We start from the raw sequence: 21691 nt of genomic DNA, 5'->3' as shown, positions 1-21691 counted from the left end.
ACAGTCTAGAAATGGCTTGAGAGTACCTTCTGAAAAGTTCCACTGCTCTGATATCAAGAGGTTAATTATCAGGATGCCAAGGAAACACTGAAGACTGCATTTGCACTCTACACAAGAGAGGAGGAAGTAGAAAGAGCCAGCTGAGTGGCTAAATCCAACTCATGCAGAGATTCTGAAATAAGATCCAGCAACCCTGCAAACATAAAAATAAACGCAGAATCGTGGGATCATCCTCTGGTTCAAGCGTCAAAGCATAATCCAAAGAACCTACATACAGTCCCAGGTCCCCTGCCACATGAGTAGCATCCCCCGAAAATAAGGGATCAACAAAAGTCATCATCTGTATCTCTGGGACAGAGGTCTCCCACAACCTGGACAGCAACAGACTGGGTAGAAGACGTATCCTGTGAGGCACTGCCCTGTGGGCATAAAACTGAGGCACTGGGGGATTGTGCAGGCGAAGCCCGGCTCTCATGAAAGGTTTTCCACAAAAATTTTAAAACATCAGAGAAGATATCCTGACTATGGAGCATTGAGTCACCCTGAGATGACATTACAATGCATTTCTTGGGCTGCAGGGCATCCTTATCCTTATGGGTAGAACAGTCACTGTTCCCAGGCCCCAAAAATAGAGATGGCCGCCTCAATGGGCTACCTGCCCTTTTCATCACCTAAGCAAGCACAGGAGAGGGTAAGCTGGCTGCTCCCACCTCTCCAGTCCATGTGATACAAGGACACTCCTGATATGCCTATTTTGTGCAATCCTTGCATGTATTTGGGGCCCAAGGACTCCATCCCAACCAATTTTGAAGCAAAATACAAAGTTTTAGAAGTGCAGGGAACTTTTGAAAAAAACATCGCTAAAAATCCAAGATGGTCACCATCAAGAAATTCACACCTAAAATCGCGATAGGGTTATTCCATGTCAAGTGATCAAGGGCTCCCTGCATGACCATCACGGATTTTGATAAAACTTTATGCACAAAGTCCCACATGTATCAAACGAACTTTGGTAAAGTTTTAGTTTCGCCTGTGGAATATTAGTGGAGATAAAGCCATTTGTTTGACCCCATACTGCAATGACATACAGTACGACAGTGACATTCTGACAACTTTGAGACACAATATCTCACGAGCTATGTTTCCAAAAAAACTGAAACTTAGCTACCCTGCACAACTTTTGGAGCTCTATTCAGTGCTACCAATAATAATTTTTGTCGAGCACTGAGTGAATGGCTGAATTACAGTAAACTTGGCCGAAAAAATTAGTGCTCCAAAAAAAGTCAAAGTTTGACATTACTTAGCTCCCACAATAATTGAGTAATAAATGCAAAATTTGGCGCATAATGTCTCAGTACAACGTTGTTTTCAAAAATACATTACATTACATTTGTGATTTCTATTCCGTCTGTGCCTTGTGGTTCTAAGCGGATTACAGTTAAAAGAGATCAGGACATTACCGAGAGAATTACATTACAACGATTTAAGTAAATTACATGTTGTGGTATAGAAATAAAAGTATAAGATATCTGGATTTATCAATAGAATAACTTGACAGGGTTCAAGTAGTTACAAGGTTCAGTGGGGAAAACAATATAGGCAACTGAAGAAAGATACCTAACTTTGAAGGAATCAGTTAAGTGGATACCTAAGGGAGATGCTTTTTTAGGAGAAGGTTAAATGGATACCTAAGGGAGATGCTTATTTAGGAGTTTGGATAGTAATAATACAATTTCAACCTCCAAGCTCTTTCCATTAGTTTACAAATTAAGTGTAAAGTTGCTAATTTGTGTAAAAAGGCCCAAAATAGGGTATTTTCAGCCTGCTTTTACAGAAAAATACCTTTCAGAAACTCTTTCAAATCAGTCTCATTAGAAAGAGCATATTTCAAACCCCCTAGAAAAGTGGTCTTCATTTTTCAACGCAGGTTAACAATGCCCGAAAAAGGGGGACAAAGTTGGGAGATGTCACCATGGCAACGGCCTACGTTTCAACTTACAATTATGTCACTTTTCACACTGTTTTTCCCTGTTTATTTTTACTCAAGCTTTGGGTACAATTATAGTGTTCTTAATTAATTATTATTCCTAACTAGAAATTGAGGTGATAATTTTGTTGCATGCAGATCACAAATTACAACTTGTTTTCTTTTTCAGATCCACATTATTATTAATTCAGTTTAAAATGGATGCCAACTAATCAATGCCAACAAAGTGGACTTCACTTCGGCTTGGGAACCATATAAGATACCCAATTTAGGCTTGGGAACCTAGGATAAGACACCCTAATCATTGGCTTTGGAACCAGAAAGATACCAACAAAAGGCTTTGGAACCTTGACAAAGAAACCAAATGCGAGGCTTGGGAACCTGGACGAAGTGGCCCACCCGTGGCTGGTATTGCACAGCTATCGGGCGTGAACCCTATGGCAATGGGGTTGCCAGTTCAAACTCTTGAATTGGTAGTGACAATGTCACCATGGACCAACGCAATAGAGTAGTAGTAATACTACGTCAATACAAAACTGTAACTTTAAAAATGACAGAACTATGTTGAAATAGAGGTTGCTGCCGTGGCAACGTCTCCCAACTTTGTCCCCCTTTTTCAGCCATTGTTAACCTGCGTTGAAAAATGAAGTCCACTTTTCTAGGGGGTTTGAAATATGCTCTTTCTAATGAGACTGATTTGAAAGAGTTTCTAAAAGGTATTTTTCTGTAAAAGCAGGCTGAAAATACCCTATTTTGGGCCTTTTTACACAAATTAGCAACTTTACACTTAATTTGTAAACTAATGGAAAGAGCTTGGAGGTTGAAATTGTACTTTTGAAAACAATGTTGTACTGAGACATTATGTGCCAAATTTCGCATTTATTACTCAATTATTGTGGGAGCTAAGTAATGTCAAACTTTGACTTTTTTTGGAGCACTAATTTTTTCGGCCAAGTTTACTGTAATTCAGGCATTCAATTAGTGCTTGGCAAAAATTGTTATTGGTAGCAATGAACAGAGCTCAAAAAGTTGTGCAGGGTAGCTAAGTTTCAGTTTTTTTGGAAACACAGCTCGGGAGATATTGTGTCTCAAAGTTGTCAGAATGTCATTGTCGTACTGTATTTCATTGTGGTATGGGGTCAAACAAATGGCTATAGCTCCACAAATATTCCACAGGCAAAACTAAAACTTTACCAAAGTTCGTTTGAGACATGGTGGACTCTGCATATGAAGTTTCATCAAAATCCGTGATGGTCATGCAGGGCACTTTCCAAGAATCTGATCACTTGACATGGAATGACCCGATTTAAACATGTTAAAGTGTAAAAAATGGCAATTTTGGGATTTTTCTGTAGGGGAGGGGGACCCAGGGGCCCATGCACGAACGTTTAAAAACTTGTATGTCAGACATCCCCCGATTCACCTCAGAAGCTGTAACAGCCTTTCTCACTGTGACCTGTGCTGGCAATATGCTGAAGCCTGCCTCAGCTCTTTTACAGTAGCTAGAAATAAGAAGAATCACTGTCTCAGTCTGGAAATGCCTCTCCAGCTGCCAGTCAGCCACAATTCTTAACTGCACCCCCGAAGACCGACAGACTTGCAAACAGAAGTGGGGAGGCAAAAAGGCAGTCGGCACCCTGCGAGACACCGCTGAGCTTCCTACGGGTACCAAATAGCCTGCTCTTGACCCCTGCAAAGCAGTAGGTGAGGATGAAAAGCAGGGACGGCCCTAACTCAAAAATACTTGTGCAGGTTGGCTAACAGGTACCACAAGGGATTGGCCTGTCAGCTGCAGACCGGAGTCTGCTTCTTCTCCACGCAGGCAGAGCTGGAATTAAGGAGAATGCTTCGAGCACTTGTAACACCGAATAAAGTTTGAAAAACACTGACTAAAATAAGAAAAAGAGAAAGAGTAGAACAGAAACACTCCTTCCAGTTCACATGCAGAAGAAAAAAAAACTGCAGGTGGCAGTAGAGCTCACTGGGAAGTAGGAGGGATACAGAAAAGATCCAGAGTGGATTCCTTCTGCATATGGCTCACAGCCATGGGGAGATAACCCGCTTGTCTAGAATGACACACCTATTGTACTAGAATGAAGATTAGTAGGAAAGAGCATGGTTATGTGCAGCGGATATATGGGACAACTGCCACTAGGATGCAGCATTCTGTAGAAAAAGGGTGCATAAATTTAAGACATGATGTTTGTACTTGAACATGTCAGCAAAATTTTGTGTTAGGGACTGATAAAAGGAGACAATGTTTGTTCGAGAGCCCCCACCGCCTTTTTTTTTTTATTATTATTATAGAGTTTGTTGAATGGAGAGTTAAATGTAAGAATTGGATACATTTCTAAGTAAGTAAGTTTTGGGGTGTTTTTGTTGAGTAAGAGAGATGGGAGAGCTGCGACCTAACAGAAACAACAAAAGAAAAAAACGGAATATTAAGGGGAGGAGTCACAGATGGCGGGAGTTTCTGCACATGGCTCAGTATGCCAAAAGACTTACTATAGCTAGGAGAGAGCACTGACAGACCCAGAAAACTTTCAGTGTGACTGAATATCACCTGCTTGTCTCCGGAGAAAGAGAATACCATCCTATTAAGGCACAGTTCAATTGTGCTATATTTCCACCTGCTGGTGGATAGTCACAACCTACAAGTTTCTGGATTTGTCTGCTGCAGATACTACGAAGAGCTGGCTCCTCCTTGTTGTTATCTGAATCAGGCTTCCTCCCATTCCTTAACACTCTTACAAATGCCTTTATGAGCACTGAAGACCACAATTGGCTCCAGGAGATTAATTAGACGCAATTCTGTTTATTACATACCTCTCCAAAACCTCCAAAATATTCTCTGATCTTCTCTTCAGGCGTATCTGGAGACAACCCTCCAACAAAAATTTTTTTTATTGGTTCCTTTGTTTTCATAGCCTTGGCCCTCTTAGGATCAATCACTTTGCCATTCAGTTTGTGCTCTTTTTGATCCATGACCTGAAAACAATTAAGCACCATTCAGATACATTTAAAGTTATACAGTATATTTCACACACTCAATTTATGGCACAGGATTACAATATTTAATTCCAATGACTTGAGTTTGGCACAGCACTTGAAATTCAATGTAAGACCCTAAAGTATGCAATGCTAGCATTGGTCTCTTCAAAGCAATTATGCTAAACTGTAGCTGGTGATTGTCAGGTCACCATGTTGGGCTCCTATCATTTACAAACACATACCCTTGGATCCCAAACTATTCAGCAAACTCAAAACGTCAAAATGTTAAACTAGCATGAATGCAATCAGCCACTTAAAAACATAGCTCAAGACAGACAGTCATGTACTGCACAGCACAGCACCTTGTCTACACCTTCTGCCTCTTTGAACAGAACAAAGCCAAACCCCCTTGATCGGCCTGTGATGGGATCCAACTTCAGAGTGCAGTCTACAACTTCACCAAATTTGGAGAAATAATCCTTTAAATCTTTCTTCGTGGTATCCCAGCTGAGTCCTCCAATAAACATTTTCCTGAAAAAGAAAACCTTCATGTTAGAATCCTGAAGTAAACAGATGAGCCAGTTTTAGTAGTTTTTGCTAATGTGTTAAAGCCCAGGCTTAAAGAAAGTATCAAAGGTAATTTCATTAAGACAATGTGCCATATCTATTGTGGATGGCATAAGCTAGGATTTGAATGCACCAGCAGTCTGAATAGTATGAGATAAACCAGGGGTCTCAAAGTCCCTCCTTGATGGCCGCAATCCAGTCGGGTTTTCAGGATTTCCCCAATGAATATGCATGCACTGCTTTCAATGCATATTCATTGGGGAAATCCTGAAAACCCAACTGGAATGCAGCCCTTAAGGAGGGACTTTGAGATCCCTGAGATAAACAATTCTAAACAATATAAGTGGCAAATAGTCTCTAGATGTGATATGAAAATATATCTTGTACATAGAAATAGATCTTTTGAAATATTACCTGTCGCTGATTCAGAAGTGGTCACCAGCGCTGAAGACTGCTTTCGAATCAATGACACGTAATACTGTTCAGACTCGTATTGCAGGCCATCAGGCCAAAACACGTTTGTGTCTTTTTAAAGAATCAGAACCATTCATCTTCATTGTGTTTGCTTTCAATTTCCATCATGTGGAGGCATTTCTTTTGTTGTATTCAGATAAGCTAGGATTCCCGATTCCAGTTTAAAGTATGTAGGAAAATACAGCATTCTAAATGTATAATGGAATGATTAGGTTCTTACCTTCGTTAATCTTTCTGTTAATCCCTAGAGCAGTGTTTTTCAACCACCGGTCCATGGACCAGTGCCAGTCCACAGAAATTTCCTGCCGGTCCACAGGGCCAGCACATGCATCAGGCCCAAAACAGTGTTCTTCAACCACCGGTCCATGGTGCGATCGATGCGGCGTTATCTTCGAGCCAGCTCCCTCTTCCTCACTGATTCAGTGCACAAAGCCACGGGCAGTGGCTTCTACGGGCATCCTGCGCCTGAACTGGAAGCCTTCTCTCCGACGTTGCAACGTAAGAGGGAAGGCTTCCAGATGAGGCACAGGATGTGCAGGGTGCAATTAGTACTATGGGGGCGGGGTCTTGGGTGGACATTGGGTAGAGATGGGCGGGGTCTGGCCCACGACAGCCCAGTGTTCTTCAACCGCCAGTCCAGAGACCAATGCCGGTCCACAGAATAATTATTTTATTTCTGCCGGTCCATAGGTGTAAAAAGGTTGAAAAACACTGCCCTAGAGGATTCAGTAAACAAAGTGTGCAAAATACAGCACCCTCTGAGAAATCTAGTCACATCTGGATGAGCTATCAGTGAACTGAAACCACTGTGTGCCCAAAAACACAAAACAGCATCTTAATGGAGGCCAACGCCAGACCTTTATCCAGACCTGCCTGAAGGAATACAAGAACCAGAATGGGAGATCAAATTGGCTCCATCTGGTCTCTAGCACACCACTGCTGTAAAGCCTTCCAAGCTTTGGCATAAGAAGCCATAATAGAGGATTTCTTGGACTTCAAAAGCGTCGAGATGACCACATCAGAGTATCCTCTCCGCATCAAAATGGAGCACTCAAGAGCCATGCCACAAGACCAGAGCAGTGTGAATGCTCCATGGGAACCGGACCTAGACTGAAGAGGGAGCTTGAGCTTCCAGTCCAGAGCTACTACCGTGTTTCCCCAAAAATAAGACCTACCCCGAAAATAAGTCCTAACAGGATTTTTGGGGTAGGTCTTAATATAAGCTCTACCCCAAAAATAAGTCCTAGTCCCGGGATTTGCCCTCCCTCCCATCCCTTATGCAGCAGGACCCTTGAGCGAGCACCCACCCCTGCAGCTGAACCTTCATCCTTCCCTCCCTCCCATCCGAACCTCGCCGACTGTGAGCGAGCCCTAGTACATACCTACCTAAGCAGCATCGGGCCGGCAGCACTCTAAACAGGCTGCTTCAGCCTTGTCCACCCACTAATTGTTCGGCATATGAAAGGTTCTCCATACCCTTTATCATCCTTGTTGCTCTCCTGGAATATGAAGATAAGTTTCTGTGAGGTCCAACAACACAAGAAACTCTCCTGGGGTGACAGCAGCGATGATCGTACACACCGTTTCCATTCAAAAATACGGCATCAGCAGGAAGGCATTGATCAATTTTAAATCCAGAATGGGTCTCCAGTCCTCCGAGCCTTTTTTGGCATGATGAAGTATAAGGAGTATCTGCCTAAGACCGATTCTTTTTCCGGAGCAGGCTCTACCGCTTGAATATCCAAGAGACGCTGCAGGGTAGCCCGGACTTTGCACTCCTCCAGCCAAAGAATCCAGAAATAAATCCAGAGGGAGGCAAAAAAGGTCTATCTTATGCCCCTCCTGAATGATGTCCAGCAACCCATTGATCCGAGGATAATCGTGTCCACTCTCTGTAAAATAGAGATAGCCTGCACCTGATCTGAGGGAGCACTACTAGACTTCTGATGTCATTGTGATGAGACCTTGACGCTTGGGGATGTCTGTAATTGTAGTTGTAATGTGGTCGGTATCCTTGAGAATATCTCTGGGATGACGAGTCCGCAGAATCCTGGCGAAATCTATGTGAGGGAAGAAAATTAGTGTGATTTCCTCCAGAAGCATAACAATGCTTGTCGTCAGCGATCCGTCACACTTGCCATGAAATCATCCACACTTTTGCCAAAAAGAAGCTGAACCTTAAAGGGGAGTCTGCTCAGAGTCACCTTAGAAGCAGAATCTCCTGCCCAATGATGAATCCAAAGCGTGAAGCGCACTTACACGGCATAGGCTGAGACCTTACTGAGATCATATAGGGCATTCGCCACATAGTCCATGCCTTCCAGCACCAGCTGGGGGACAGGCATTCACAGAGGGTATCCGGCACAATCTCATGTGACATGCATGCGCCGCAAAGAAAGCTGCCGTAGCAGCTTTGATACCCAAAGAAGCCAAATCAAAAAGCTTTTTCAAGATAATGTCCACTCTGCGATCCAGGGAATCCTTAAGCACTACTCCCCATGGGGCATCACCTGCGCTATTGCAGAATTCATCTTTGCACAAAAAGCTACTGAAAATCTGGAGTCATAGGATAAAGCTTAGACGTAGCTTTAGTCAGCTTCGTAATAAGAGAATGACATGGTGAACAAACACCGTGGTTTGCCCATGGCTATGGAGACGCCAAAGCCGGACTCGCTGCAGACACGAGAACAAAACTTTTCACCGCCCGCAAGAAGGGTGAAAATCTTTGTCCTCACAGTTGTAAGCACCTCCCTTGTTCCTTACCACCACTGACTGCTTGTGGAGGGTACACAGCACTGCCTGGGTCTCCCACCCCCTTCCTCCCCAATTTGGAGCCACTGTCATTCACCGCCGGAGATCGCATTTGTAAACAGGCCTCCTTCCTGCCCTCCAGCTGCATGCACCCCTCCGCCGACCTGGAAGGCTCTTACGTCAGAGCTGACATCAGAGGAAAGCCTTCCGGGTCAGCCAGGGATCCCAGTTACCTCCCAGTTACCTCAACAGTTCTCTTTCCAGGTAGGCTGCTCTTTCCTGCCTTCAGCCGCACTTGTTGTTTGCAGGGACGCAGGCAGCAGCTCTTGCACACTGCCCATGGCTGACTCAGAAGCCATCTCTCCGCCAGAGCTGACATCAGAGGGAAGGCTTCTGGGTCAGCCACATGGAGTGTACAAGAGCCACTGCCCATGTCCTTGCAAAGAACAAGTACGACTGAAGAAATTGTAGAGGGCCTGGCATTACCTTCAGGTGTTGGACTCAATGGTGGTCTCTATGCTCCCCCAGCTCTAAGGGACTAAACCACAAACATGCAAACAGTTCCATGCCACAAAGGAGGCAGCTGCTGCCACTCTGATACTCAAAACCAGAGCTTCAAACTGTCTTTTGAGGACCACGTCCACTTTATGGTCCTGTGTGTCCTTAAGCATCACTCATCCCTCACTAGAAGGTAGGCGTGCGTAGTTACCTGTGCCATTGCGGAATCCACTTTCAGCTGCAAAAAAAGCTGTTGATGTCTGCACCTAGACATAGCTTTGACTACCTTTAGAGAGTCTTCAGGCGACTCCCAACCGGTCAGTGACTAAAGAGGTAATGTCTGGATGAGCAGGAAAGATCAATGCACAGAGGGATCATCACTGTGATCCATAAGTGCTCCTGCCTCCTGACTTTTTGGATCCTGAAAGGGATCCCAAATCATCCACAAACGCAGAGAAGCCATGCGACAATAAGGAAATGGAAAGACACTTCCAATCATCCCAGTTCTGCTCTGAAGGGACACTTGACACTAGGAAACAACATGGTATGAGGCAGAGATGCAGCTATTTTTGTAAATGAAAGAGCATGGGCAGGAGCGAGTAGGAATCACTCCTGTCCCAGTATATGCCGCTAGACCACCAGTGAAACAAGGTAGGCCTGGAGTCTTTCCTCTGGGTCCAGGAAGGGGTTGGTGGTGCCTGTTCAGGGACGGGGAATGCTGCTTTTTCTTGATGGGGGTGGGGTGCACATTATTGGTGAGGTTTTGTTTTTTTTAACAATTATTGAAAACAAAAGAAAAAATAATTTATGTCCAATCATCCAGATTTTTGATTATCCAGACTAGCAAGGTTAGTCCGGATAATCAGCGTTCCACTGTACTTGGTAGAGACTCATGATGGAACCACAGATACTTTCTAAAGAAGTAATTTCACTGTTATTGGGGGTTTTTTAAACTTGGAGCCACTATGGATCCAAATGAGCTGAAGGAGTGTTCCCAAATATCTTCCCATGCGAGGCTGCAACATTATTGACCAATGTATGTCAGCAACTTCTACCCCACCAACCCACCTTCAATCTTTTTGAAATGCTTGAGGTGGTGAGAATTTCCAAATATATTCCTTCCATCTACTGAAAAATGCCTTGTCCTTCAAGCAATGGCGTACCATAGGGAGGGTTGGGGGGCCCCCCTTGTGCAGACCATGCTCCCGAGGTTGACATCATGGTTCAGGAACTGCTGTTCAGCTGGTGTCAGGCTTTCCTCTCTGCTAGGTCCTGCCTTTGCAGGAAGTAGACGGGACTGGCAGAGGATAGCCCAATTTTGGCAGAGCAGAAAGTTAAGGCTGCTGATAAAGAGAGAACTCGTATATCTCCGTGTCAGCCTTCTTAAACAGCAGCAGCGGTGGCTGGCTGTTTGAGGCAGAACTCTGAACAGGCTTTCTGTGGCCCGGCCGCTGGGGCCTTCCCTCTGCCGTGTCACTGATGATGCGGCAAAGAGAAGTCCTATCAGAGCAAGCCGCAAACAGTCCTTTTGGTGCTGTTTCTAACTATTGGTCACCGCTGCTGCTGCTGCCGTTGGAGGCCCAAAGAAATGTCAAATAGAAAGCTGCACGGGAACGGGGACCCATGGATTCCCCTTTTGGGTCACGGGGATCCTGTGACCCCCACCCCCCCTCGTGGTCTCTGGGATCCCACAGGGTTGGAGCTAGCTCGAGCCAAGGGGCTCATCTTCTTTTCCTGCCCTCCATCTGGCTCCGCTATGAAGCATGCAGAACTCCCAGCACACCACCTGTAGTCGACCTGGAAGTCTTCCCCCAACGTCAGAGCTGACTTTGGAAAGAAGGCTTCGTATCAGCCATATGCAATGTGCAGGGCCCGCTGCCCTGTGAAGAAATGCAGCTAGAAAGGCAGGAAGGTACAGTCTTGTGAGAGGGAGGGAGTGAGCGGGCATGTGTGTGTTGCAGCAAGGAGGAAGCGCGTTGGGACATGGTATGGGCCCAAATGTGGGACACAGAAGGGAGGGAGGGAGTGAGTATGTTTTTGGACATAGAAGGGGGAAGGGGCATGAACTTGGGAAAGGATGAAGGAAGGCAGAGAAAGAGATGCTGAGGTGGGGGAAAGGGAGAATTGTTTGTCATTGAGAGGGAAAGAGATGGTGTACACGGGAAATGGAAGAAAAAGGAAAATTTTTGGTCATAGGGAGGGAGTGAGGTACAGATAGGAAAGAGAAAGATGAGAGGGAGAAATGTGACGGAAAGGGAACAGTAGGACAGATTAAAAGGGATGCAAGAGGTAGGAATGTTAGACATAGTGGTGAAGGGAATGGAGGGAGAGATGTGGCTTGATGCTGGAGAGGGGTGATAGAAGGAGAAATGTTGGGCATGGGGCTGGTGGGCAGGGGCAAAAGATGCTGCACATGGTCCAGGGGATGAGAGAGGAATAAATGCTGGTCCATGGTAGAAGGAGAAATATTGGGCATGGGGCTGGTCGGCAGGGGCAAAAGATGCAGCACATGGTCCAGGGGATGAGAGAGGAATAAATGCTGGTCCATGGTAGAAGGAGAAATATTGGGCATGGGGCTGGTCGGCAGGGGCAAAAGATGCAGCACATGGTCCAGGGGATGAGAGAGGGATAAATGCTGGACCATGGAAGGAGGAACCAATGGACAGCAACAGAAGAATTTACAGAAGAAGGGAAAGTGGAAAAAAAGAAACTGGGGCCAACTTGATGGAAAAATAAGTCTCCAGACAAAAAAGGTCAAAAACGGAATTTATTGACTAAAATATGTTAGCTTTGGGAAATGTATATAGCAGATGTCTTTGTATTGTGTTCAAAAGAAAAAGAAATGCATTTCTGGTTTTATTTCTGTTGAAATACTTGCTGACCCTTGCTGTGGCTGGTGGGGATCCCCAAGCACCGCCAGCAATAGGACCTCCTCTAGAGACGGCCAGAACTCCCCTCCACCATGGGCAGCAGTCGCTGGCAGCATCCATGAGCCACTGAGGTGCTAAGCTTGGCAAAAGGGACCCCCGGCCACCTGCAAAGGAAGTCCTCCGCTGACATAGCTTGGGGGGTCCTAATCAGCTGAGCATTTATATTTTACATTTACATTAGAGGCTCTGGTAGAAACCCATTTACAAAATATGTAGTCTTCCCAATTAATATTTCCCAATTAATAAAGTGTCTTTGCTTATTTGTAAATGGGTCTCTACCACAGCCTTTAATTCAGTAGCATAATTAAATGAAATAACTACTTCTGAAGTTTATAGGGAAGGGCGGGGACGGATTCAATTACTTGTGGGGACGGGTTTGATTTCTGTTCCCGTGCAACTCTTTAATATCAAATCTCACGTTGGGGGGAGGGGTCATCTGTCAGGATGTTGCATGGAGGGGAAGAGAGAGGTTTGACCAGGGCACAAGGCAGAGAGAGAGAGGGGGAGGAGAGAGGGAGAGATGGTAGACATTGAGAAAGGAACAGAAATGTTGGATATGGCAATGGAAGAGAAGGTACAGAGATGGAAGATGGATGGTGAGCACAGAGAAAGAAGAAAACATCAAATGGGCAGGAGACCATGGCAAGCAAGTTAACAGAAAAGCACAGAAACCAGAGCCTGGGTACTATTCAGGCTTATGTCCCTCTAACAAAATTGTGTTCTGTCCATCATGGCAATTTGTCTGTGCCATCTGTAAGGGAATTGAGACTGAATAACTCATGTGTAACTATGTTTTCCTGTAGAAGACCCAAGGAATGGAATCTACTACCCTTGTATATTAGAAAGCAATGTAATCTTTATGGATTTAAGAAGTTATTGAAGAGACATTTATTTTGCAATATGAAATATGGGCATTAAGGCATCTGTTTTGGTGTAAGCGCTGGTCACTTATTTTGTTTGTGTTTTATATGTATTTTTATTATGTATGTTTACATTGTGAGGTTGTGTTAAGACAGCAAACATGAGTTAGGACCTAACAGAGAGAGGAAATGTCTTTTTTATTTATTTTGTTTACACCACAGAACCGGCAAGGGGTTGGACAGGTTGTAACACCATTTAATGTTATATTTTAACACTATGAATGTTAAACTGTAACCCGGTCTGAGATCTCTGAGGAGGACGGGCTATAAAAATAAATAAAATTGCTATAAAAATAAATTACTAAAAATATTTTTTATAAGGGTTGGGGGGGGGTTAAAAAAAAAAATGATCGCCTCCCTGTGTCACATACTTAGGCACTTTCAGGTTCTCTCCATTTTGGAAATGCTTTCGTAGCTTTTCAGTGATTTTGGTTATTCTGGCATGTTTGTTGGACCGAGTGACCCCTGATGCAGGTGTTCCTCAGACGCCAAAACACAGTGCTGTGTCGGGTCCACAGCTTCTGCTTGTATCCTTTTATGAAATAAACAAGTTGGTTTTACATCAGTGATCTTCAGTGGGAGTGTTCATTGTCCATTCCCACTTCCTTTTGTACTGTTTTATACCCGTGGGTTCTCTGTCCTGTTGGACTTTTTGGTGTTTACATACCTAGGTACACCACTGCCTTCAAGCATTCGGCTTTTCCTCCCACCCACTTTCCCCTCTCAAGACCAGATTCTCTAAACTTTAACATGGTCGTTAAACTCGTTTCCAACTATTTAGTCTGCACGCATTTTAGCGGCGGATTATCAAAACGACTTATCTTGGCCTTTAGTGAGTTTTCTAGCAGTCTCCAACACTGCCATGAAAATGGGCTCTTCAACATGGGAATGATGCTTAAGGCCCCACCCGCAGGAGGGGCCTTAAACAGCCTGGGCCAATCAGAGCTTCAGGCCCTTCCCATGATGCACCGGAGAGGGGAAGGCCCACCATTTTGAAGAGGCTGGCCAGCCATCTGAAAATAAGGTAAGGGGGGTCATCGGAGGCATGGGAAGGGGGTTGCAGGAGAGCGTGGGCCTCTCTCCTGCTGCCGAGGGGAGTTGGTTGTTTGTGAAAGATTGGGCCTCTCTCCCACCATGGGCGGGGGTGTCGACTGAGCGGGAGAGATTGGGCATCTCTCCTGCTGCCAAGAGGAGTTGGTAGTGGGAGACATTGGGCATCTCTCCTACTGCTGACACGAGTTGGGGGGGGCGGGTTTGGCAGCAAGAGCCACTGGGCATCTCTCCTGATGCCAAGAGGAGTTGGGGGGAACTGTTTGGCAGCGGGAGACATTGGTCATCTATCCCAGTTGTTTTGGGGTGGGGGTTTTTTTTTGTTTATTCTGCGCATGCGCCCACTCTGCTAATCTCATTTGCATGAGCTTCTTTTGGAGAATGACTCACTTTTTTAGTCGTTATATAACAACTGCAAAACTGTTGGTTTTTTAGCATTTTTTTGAAAATCAAACCCAGTCATGATCTCTGCTAGAGAGGCAAACAGTAACAGAAAAAAAAAGTCAAAATGATGAGGGCTGCTCCAGAGGTTTCTAGCAGTGCTACAGAAATGACTAGTATGCCTCTTCTTCAGACATGTAGAAACTCATAACTGAGATGGTCAATATCTCCCACTGTAACAAACTGGACTTGGCCTGTGACTCTGAGCATACAGATGTTTTCACAAGATATGCATTTGATGGAAAGCAGCAAGATCAATAATCTAATGCCCCCCAAAATATTTTAACTGCTATCAGCTCAAAGCAACATGTCAAGGAAACTCAGGATGTCAGACTATAAGGCAATGAGGGTAATGGTAAGGAAGAAACTCAGGAACAACACAAAGAAATGGCAGATTGTAGAGCAAGCCTGGTCTTTATTCAAGGACATGGTAAGCGAGGCGCAAAATCGGTATATCCCCAGATTCAGAAAAGGGTGCAAAAAGAGCCGAACAAAAGACTTGGCGTGGATAACTAAAGAAGTGAAGAAAGCGATAGGGGATAAGAAGAATTCATTCAAGAAATGGAAAAAGGGCAAAACCGAGGAGAACTGGAAAGAACAAAGAAAGTATCAAAAAGAATGTCACCTCGTGGTTAGAAAAGCAAAAAGAGAATATGAAGAGAGGCTAGCCAGGGAAGCATGAAATTTCAAACCGTTCTTCAGATATGTTAAAGGGAAGCAGCCAGCTAGGGAAGAGGTGGGACCACTGGATGACGGAAATAGGAAGGGAGTGGTGAAGGAGGAGAAAGAAGTGGCGGAAAGACTAAACATGTTCTTTTCATCAGTATTTACAAAAGAAGACACATCCAACATACAGGAACCTGAACAAATCTTCAAAGGAGACCAAGCAGAGAAATTAACATCCATAAAGTAAGCCTTGAGAACGTACACAGGCAGATAGAAAAATTAAAAACTGACAAATCACCGGGCCCGGACTAAATCCACCCTAGAGTATTGAAAGAACTAAAGGAGGAAATAGCGGAACTACTACAGCAGGTTTGTAATCTATCCCTGAAAACAGGCGTGATCCCAGAGGATTGGAAGATAGCCAATGTTACGCCCATCTTTAAAAAGGGATCAAGAGGTGACCTGGGGAACTACAGACCAGTAAGCCTGACCTCGGTTCCGGGAAAATGGCGGAAGCAATGATAAAAGATAGCATCGGAGCATCTAGAGAGCCATAAACTTATGAAAACAAGCCAACATGGCTTCAGCAAGGGAAGATTGTGCCTGACGAACTTATTGCACTTCTTTAAAGGAATTAACAAACGGATGGACAAAGGGGACCCCATAGACATTGTATACTTAGACTTCCAAAAAGCCTTTGACAAGGTACCCCATGAACGCCTACTTTGGAAACTAAAGAACCATGGGGTGGAAGGAGATGTACAGAGATGGATCAGGAATGGTGGCCACAAAGCAGAGGGTAGGAGTGAAGGGCCACTACTCGGACTGGAGGAAGGTCACGAGTGGTATTCCGCTGGGGTTGGACCACTGCTATTCAATGTATTTATAAATGATCTAGAAACGGGGACGAAGAGCAAAGTAATAAAATTTGCTGATGACACCAAGCTATTTAATGGGGCTAGGACTAAAGAGGACTGCGAAGATTTACAAAGGGACCTAAACAAACTAGGGGATTGGGTGACGAGATGGCAGATGAAGTTCAATATAGAGAAATGTAAAGTCTTACATGTAGGAAACAGAAACCCAAGGTACAGCTACACAATGGGAGGGCTGTTATTAAGTGAGAGTTCCCAAGAAAGGGACTTGGGGTAATAGTGGACATGATAATGAAGCCGTTGGCACAATGCGCAGCGGCTGCTAAGAAAGCAAATAGAATGCTAGGAATAATCAAGAAGGGTATTACAAGCAGAATGAAAGAAGTTATCCTGCTATTGTATCGGGCAATGGTGCGCCCGCATCTGGAGTACAGCGTCCAATATTGGTCGCCGTACCTAAAGAAGGATATGGCGATACTTGAGAGGGTTCAGAAGAGAGTGACACGTTTGATAAAAGGTATGAAAAACCTTTCATATGCTGAAAGATTAGAGAGACTGGAGCTTTTTTCGCTGGAGAAGCGGAGACTTAGAGGGGATATGATAGAAACTTATAAGATCACGAAAGGCATAGAGAAAGTGGAGAGGGACAGATTCTTCAAACTTTCGACAACTACAAGAACGAGAGGGCATTCCGAAAAATTAAAAGGGGACAGATTCAGAACCAATGCTAGGAAGTTCTTCTTCACCCAACGGGTGGTGGACACCTGGAACACGCTTCCAGAGGGAGTGATAGGACAGGGTATGGTATTGGAGTTCAAGAAGGGATTGGACAATTTTCTGAAGGAAAAGGGGATAGAGGGCTAGTATACAGGTCCTGGACCTGATGGGCCGCCGCGTGAGCGGACTGCTGGGCATGATGGACCTCAGGTCTGACCCAGCAGAGGCACTGCTTATGTTCTTACATCAGATGCAATCAACTGATTACTTATATATTCCTATCTAAAGTAATATTCAAAAACAGCCAAAGCACACCCTATTCTGCCTAGGGCAGCAAACATGGACAAACTCTGCCCTGCAACAGAAACCTACACAACATAATAAAAAAATGTACTCCACTTATGTCAATGTTTGCATATTACTTTTCATAAAGTGTTCCTAAGATCATGAAGGAAACGTAATTGGGACACTGCACTATTCAAAGTCTATATGCCTTTATAAAATAGGCACCCAATCCTAGCTCCTGTAATGCAGAAATGCTGACATTTACAGCTGCTCTGGAACAAGTGTCAATGTGTACCATGTACTCTGTCTTCTCACGTGTTATAAAATACATGCATATAGCTTTATCCTTTGAATATTTATACATGGTGCATAAACATGCTGTCAAGTTGACAGTTATATGGACACATACCACCACAGTATAATTTTACAAAAAGACCTTTTATCGCACAGTACACCCTCAATTATTTTGGGCAATAAATAGCTTTGTCTGTCTTCTGTTTGCAAAAATAACAACAAAACAAACTACTGCTGTCATACTCAAATGCATATTTTCAATATTATTCTAAAAAGAAATAAGGTCTCAACATATATCTTTATAAGCTTTTATGCTTTTGAGCCACAAAACAGACTTAAGAGTCAGATTCTCAAAACAAAAATCTGCCTTTAACACGCTCACAAAATAGGCTCTAGCTGATTTAGCATGCACATATTTTAGCAGCGGATTATCAAAACAGCTGAGGAAGGTCTTTTCTGAGTTTTCCAGTAGTCTCCGATACTGCCATGCAAATGGAGAACCACCAAGTCATTAATATTGAAACAATCACTCCGAGCGATTCTTTATAATCGCCAAGTGATTCTATAACCTGGTTGTGCCATATTTGCATATTAAATTTACCGACAGGTCCAAGATGTCATTGCCTTACTTTCTGATCAGTGCCTGAGCGCTGATTGACTCAGGCATTGACAGGAAAGTAAGGCTTGACAGCTCAAACCCCCCGCCCCCCCCCCACCAATGCAAATTAAAATAATAATTTTTTTAAAAACCACCAAATTGAAGTTCGGCAGGAGAGATGCCCACTCTCTCCTGTTGCGTCGCCAACACTAACCCCACACATCTCTAGAAGTGGGAGAGATACTCAATCTTTCCAGCTGCCAAGAACACTCCCCCCCCCCCAGCAGCAAGAGAAAAGGCCAAACACAACAAACACTCCTTGGGGCGGGAGAGATACCAACACTCTCCTGCTGCAACATAACCCCCCCCCCCAGCGGGAGAGAAGCCCAAACAACCCCTCCCCCTCTGCCACGCAACACTATCCCCATAGTGGGAGAGATGCCCAATCTCTCCTGCTGTAAAGAAACACAGACCTCCAAACCCCCTCAACAGCAGGAGAGATGCCCTCTCCCCCTTACTTTGGCTAGATGGCTGGCCAGAGGTATGCCTACTCCCTCCAGTCAGCTGACCCGCCTCTTCAAAATGGTGGGCCTTCTCCTCCCCAGTGCATCCTGGAATGCACTGGGGACGGGCCCGAGACTCCGATTGGCTAGGTTGTTTAAGGCCCCTCCTATGGGTGGGGTCTTATGCGTCTGGGCCAGAGTCTTAGGATGCACCGGGGAGAAGGCCCATTATTTTGAAGAGGCAGGCCAGCTAGCAGGAGGGAGTAGGCATCCCTCCGGCCAGCCATCTAACCAAGGTACAGGGGAGAAGACGGGGACCATTGGGGGCGGGGGGTTGCATGGCATGAGAGTGTGAGCATCTCTCCTGCCACCGAGGGGTGTTGGAGGGGATACGTTTCTTGGTGGCGGGGGAGATGGGGGGGGGGGAGGCGTGGTGTTGCATAGCAGCAGGAAAACATGGACATCTCTTCCACCGCCTGGGGGGTGTTGGTAGCAGGAGTAGTGGTCATCTCACTGTCTGGTGCAGGGTTACTTGTCCTGGCAGCTCAATTGCTTGTGTTTATTCTGCGCATTTCAGCGATGGGCACATGCAAACTTAGCAAATTTTCATTACTCTCCACCAACCTCCTGTGCATGAGTGTTTTTTTGGAAAATGACTTGATTTTTAAAAACTCAACACTATGTTGTCTGTGACAGCGGCCTGTCAATTTTTTTTTACAGATTTTTGAGAATATAGCCCCTAGAATATCCATTACAATAGTTGAATTAGGTGACCATTAAGTTTTATGACAGCTTACTACCTATTCTGGTATAATTTCCTGTCACTTCCTTATGTTTAGTTTCATTGTGAGGGGCGGAAGGTATTTCTATCTTGCATAAAACGTATGACAAAACTATGACAAAGTTAACCTGTAAACTGTATGTTATAAATACTGGTATTAGATCCCTAGTATGTGTCAAGTTAGGATAAAAATTTATACTGCAACTATGGCAAATTATAACCTGTTAACTGTATATTGTGCATGATGGACCTGTAGCCCATCCTAGGCTCTTTGGAAAGGACGGGATAGAAAACGAAACAATCAAACAAAAACAAATAAATGAAGTATTTTAGTCAACAGATAACTTGCTTTTAACCTTATGAGAAAAAGCAGATGACTGTGGGAATAGTAAACAAAAAAAAAACCCGTTCCCCTCTTCCCCTTGAAAAATATGCAGTACTCAAGAAAGCACGCCACTCCTTTCATAAAGTAGATTGCATGCTTATAGAAGAAATAGAAACTACAGACCAGACTCCCTAGTAGCACGGAGGGGTGGGACAAGCTCATACGTGACTCCTCCCACCAGCTTTAGAGAAGGAGGAAAGAGCGTAGGCTCTCGTATCTTAGCAGTACAGGAAAGGCGGGAAGAGGGGAAACAGCGAGTTAATAATAAAGGCAAGAAAAAGAGAGAAAACCCCTTCCACATGCATCCTAAAAAATAAAATAGAATGTTTTATGTAAAGGTTTTTCATTACAAGTGGCGTATTATCGCGCAACGCGACCTCCGTACAACCTCCTCCTTATACAACGATAAGTCCAGCCTTGGCGCGATCCGTTCTTACCCTTCATCCTCCTCGTTCTTGCTGGCATCTATCTTGGCTCCTTCCCCCTCGCCGCCGCTACTATCCCCTGCCGTGGCCCCGGTCTCCTGCAGCTGCCCAGCCGCCGCTGCCTCACCGCTAGCGACCTGCTCCTCCGCCATCCCCACCAACACAGGCTCTGCTCACAATGACCGCCCACGGCCCACACGAAAAAGAAAAGAAAAAGGAGGAAACGGCGATCCGTGAAAAGCAAAAGTTCAGCCGTGAACCGGTTGCTGCTTTCCCTCCTCGCTTTAATGGCGCCCGCAAGAGCAGCCTGTCCTGAAATGGCCGCCGGAAGGAAAGAACCGCCGAGGCGGTTAATGGGAGGGGGGGGGGGAAACCGCGGTTCGTGGGTCACGTGAACAAGACTAAGGTTGGCAACGGCCATTTTTTGTTTGGGCAAGATTGAAAAACAATGAGATTTCGATGCGTTTTCAAGTCGACACTTCGTACCCCCCCCCCCTTTTTCTCGATCTGTGGCGGATAAATGTAAGCAATAAAAACCTCGTCAGATTATGAATTATCCATGTGAAGGTCTCGTGATTTAAATATTTGTCATAGTGCACATTTCCGGGGAAGAGTAAATAGCTAAATATTTCGATTCTATGTTAGACTTCATGCGCTGAATGTTTCATGTGCCGCCATGATATTGGATTGGTGTGAGGTATGTGTATTTTATTTTATTTATTTATTTATTTAATTTTTTTTTTTTTTTTTGGGGGGGGGGGTTTGCCAAACTAAGAAATGGCCGCACAGCAATTCTCATCTTGCACGCGCTCTTTCGTCGGGGCTTTTAAATCTAGGACGCCACAGTCACGTGACACGCTTCGTTCCGGCTTCCTCTCCCAACTTCAGCTTTTTTGAAACATCAGAAGTACGTCAGTTCAAACGTCACGGTTGTGGGAGCGTTGTTTCTGTGGACTTCTGGTAATAAACCACACGATGCAGTGCTATTGGGTTTTCCCCCACCCCCATTTACAATTTATTCTATATATAAAATCGGGTGTATGTTCCAGCATAACTCTAAAACGCATAGAGAAATTTCAACCAAACTTGGTATATATATCACTTACTATGTGGGGTAAAATACTGTGGGTGTGGGAAGAGGGTGACATAAAAAAAAATTTATCGAAAACAACATAGTGTTTATACCCCATAGTTTTCGGGCTCACTGAGATGAATACTGACACTCCTGATGCCATTTGAGTCCAAGTTCAGCCCCATAGAGAGGCATGAGGTGGGGGGACACATTTTGGGATAAATAAACATCTGGGCAACACCAGGTAATCAGCTAGTATATATATAAAGGTAACAAAACAGTGTGTATATATATATATATTCTATATACAGTGGAACCTTGGTTTACAAGCATAATTTGTTCCAGAAGCATGCTCGTAAACTAAATTGCTCGTATATCAAAGCAAGTTTCCCCATAGGAAGTAAGGGAAACTGCTTTGATTGGTTCCACCTCCTCTCCCCCCCCCCCCCCGAGGCTACCGGTGCTGCTCCATTCTCCCCCC

General features: G+C 44.6%; 1 protein-coding gene across 4 annotated transcripts in view; it reads right to left on the bottom strand.

Annotated features, from left to right (window-relative positions):
- HNRNPD (heterogeneous nuclear ribonucleoprotein D) overlaps positions 1 to 20476 on the bottom strand; it is a 112029-nt gene extending 91553 nt beyond the window's left edge. For all 4 annotated transcript variants that reach the window (XR_004536470.1, XM_033914516.1, XM_033914498.1 and 1 more), the window contains exons 1-3: positions 20151 to 20476; positions 5341 to 5509; positions 4814 to 4975 (exon numbers count right to left, since the gene is read on the bottom strand). Coding sequence is in view for 3 of the 4 variants with exons in the window: in XM_033914516.1 (XP_033770407.1) it covers positions 4814 to 4975; positions 5341 to 5509; positions 20151 to 20290 (471 nt within the window). In the remaining variant the exon portion in view is untranslated. The remainder of the gene's footprint in view (positions 1 to 4813; positions 4976 to 5340; positions 5510 to 20150) is intronic.
- Positions 20477 to 21691: the final 1215 nt, after the last annotated feature.

The sequence above is a fragment of the Geotrypetes seraphini genome, chromosome 1 (assembly GCF_902459505.1).
Source record: "Geotrypetes seraphini chromosome 1, aGeoSer1.1, whole genome shotgun sequence".
Taxonomy (NCBI): Eukaryota; Metazoa; Chordata; class Amphibia; order Gymnophiona; family Dermophiidae; genus Geotrypetes; species Geotrypetes seraphini.
Note: the sequence above shows the minus strand (reverse complement) of the source record. Positions and strands in the feature narration are given on the sequence as shown.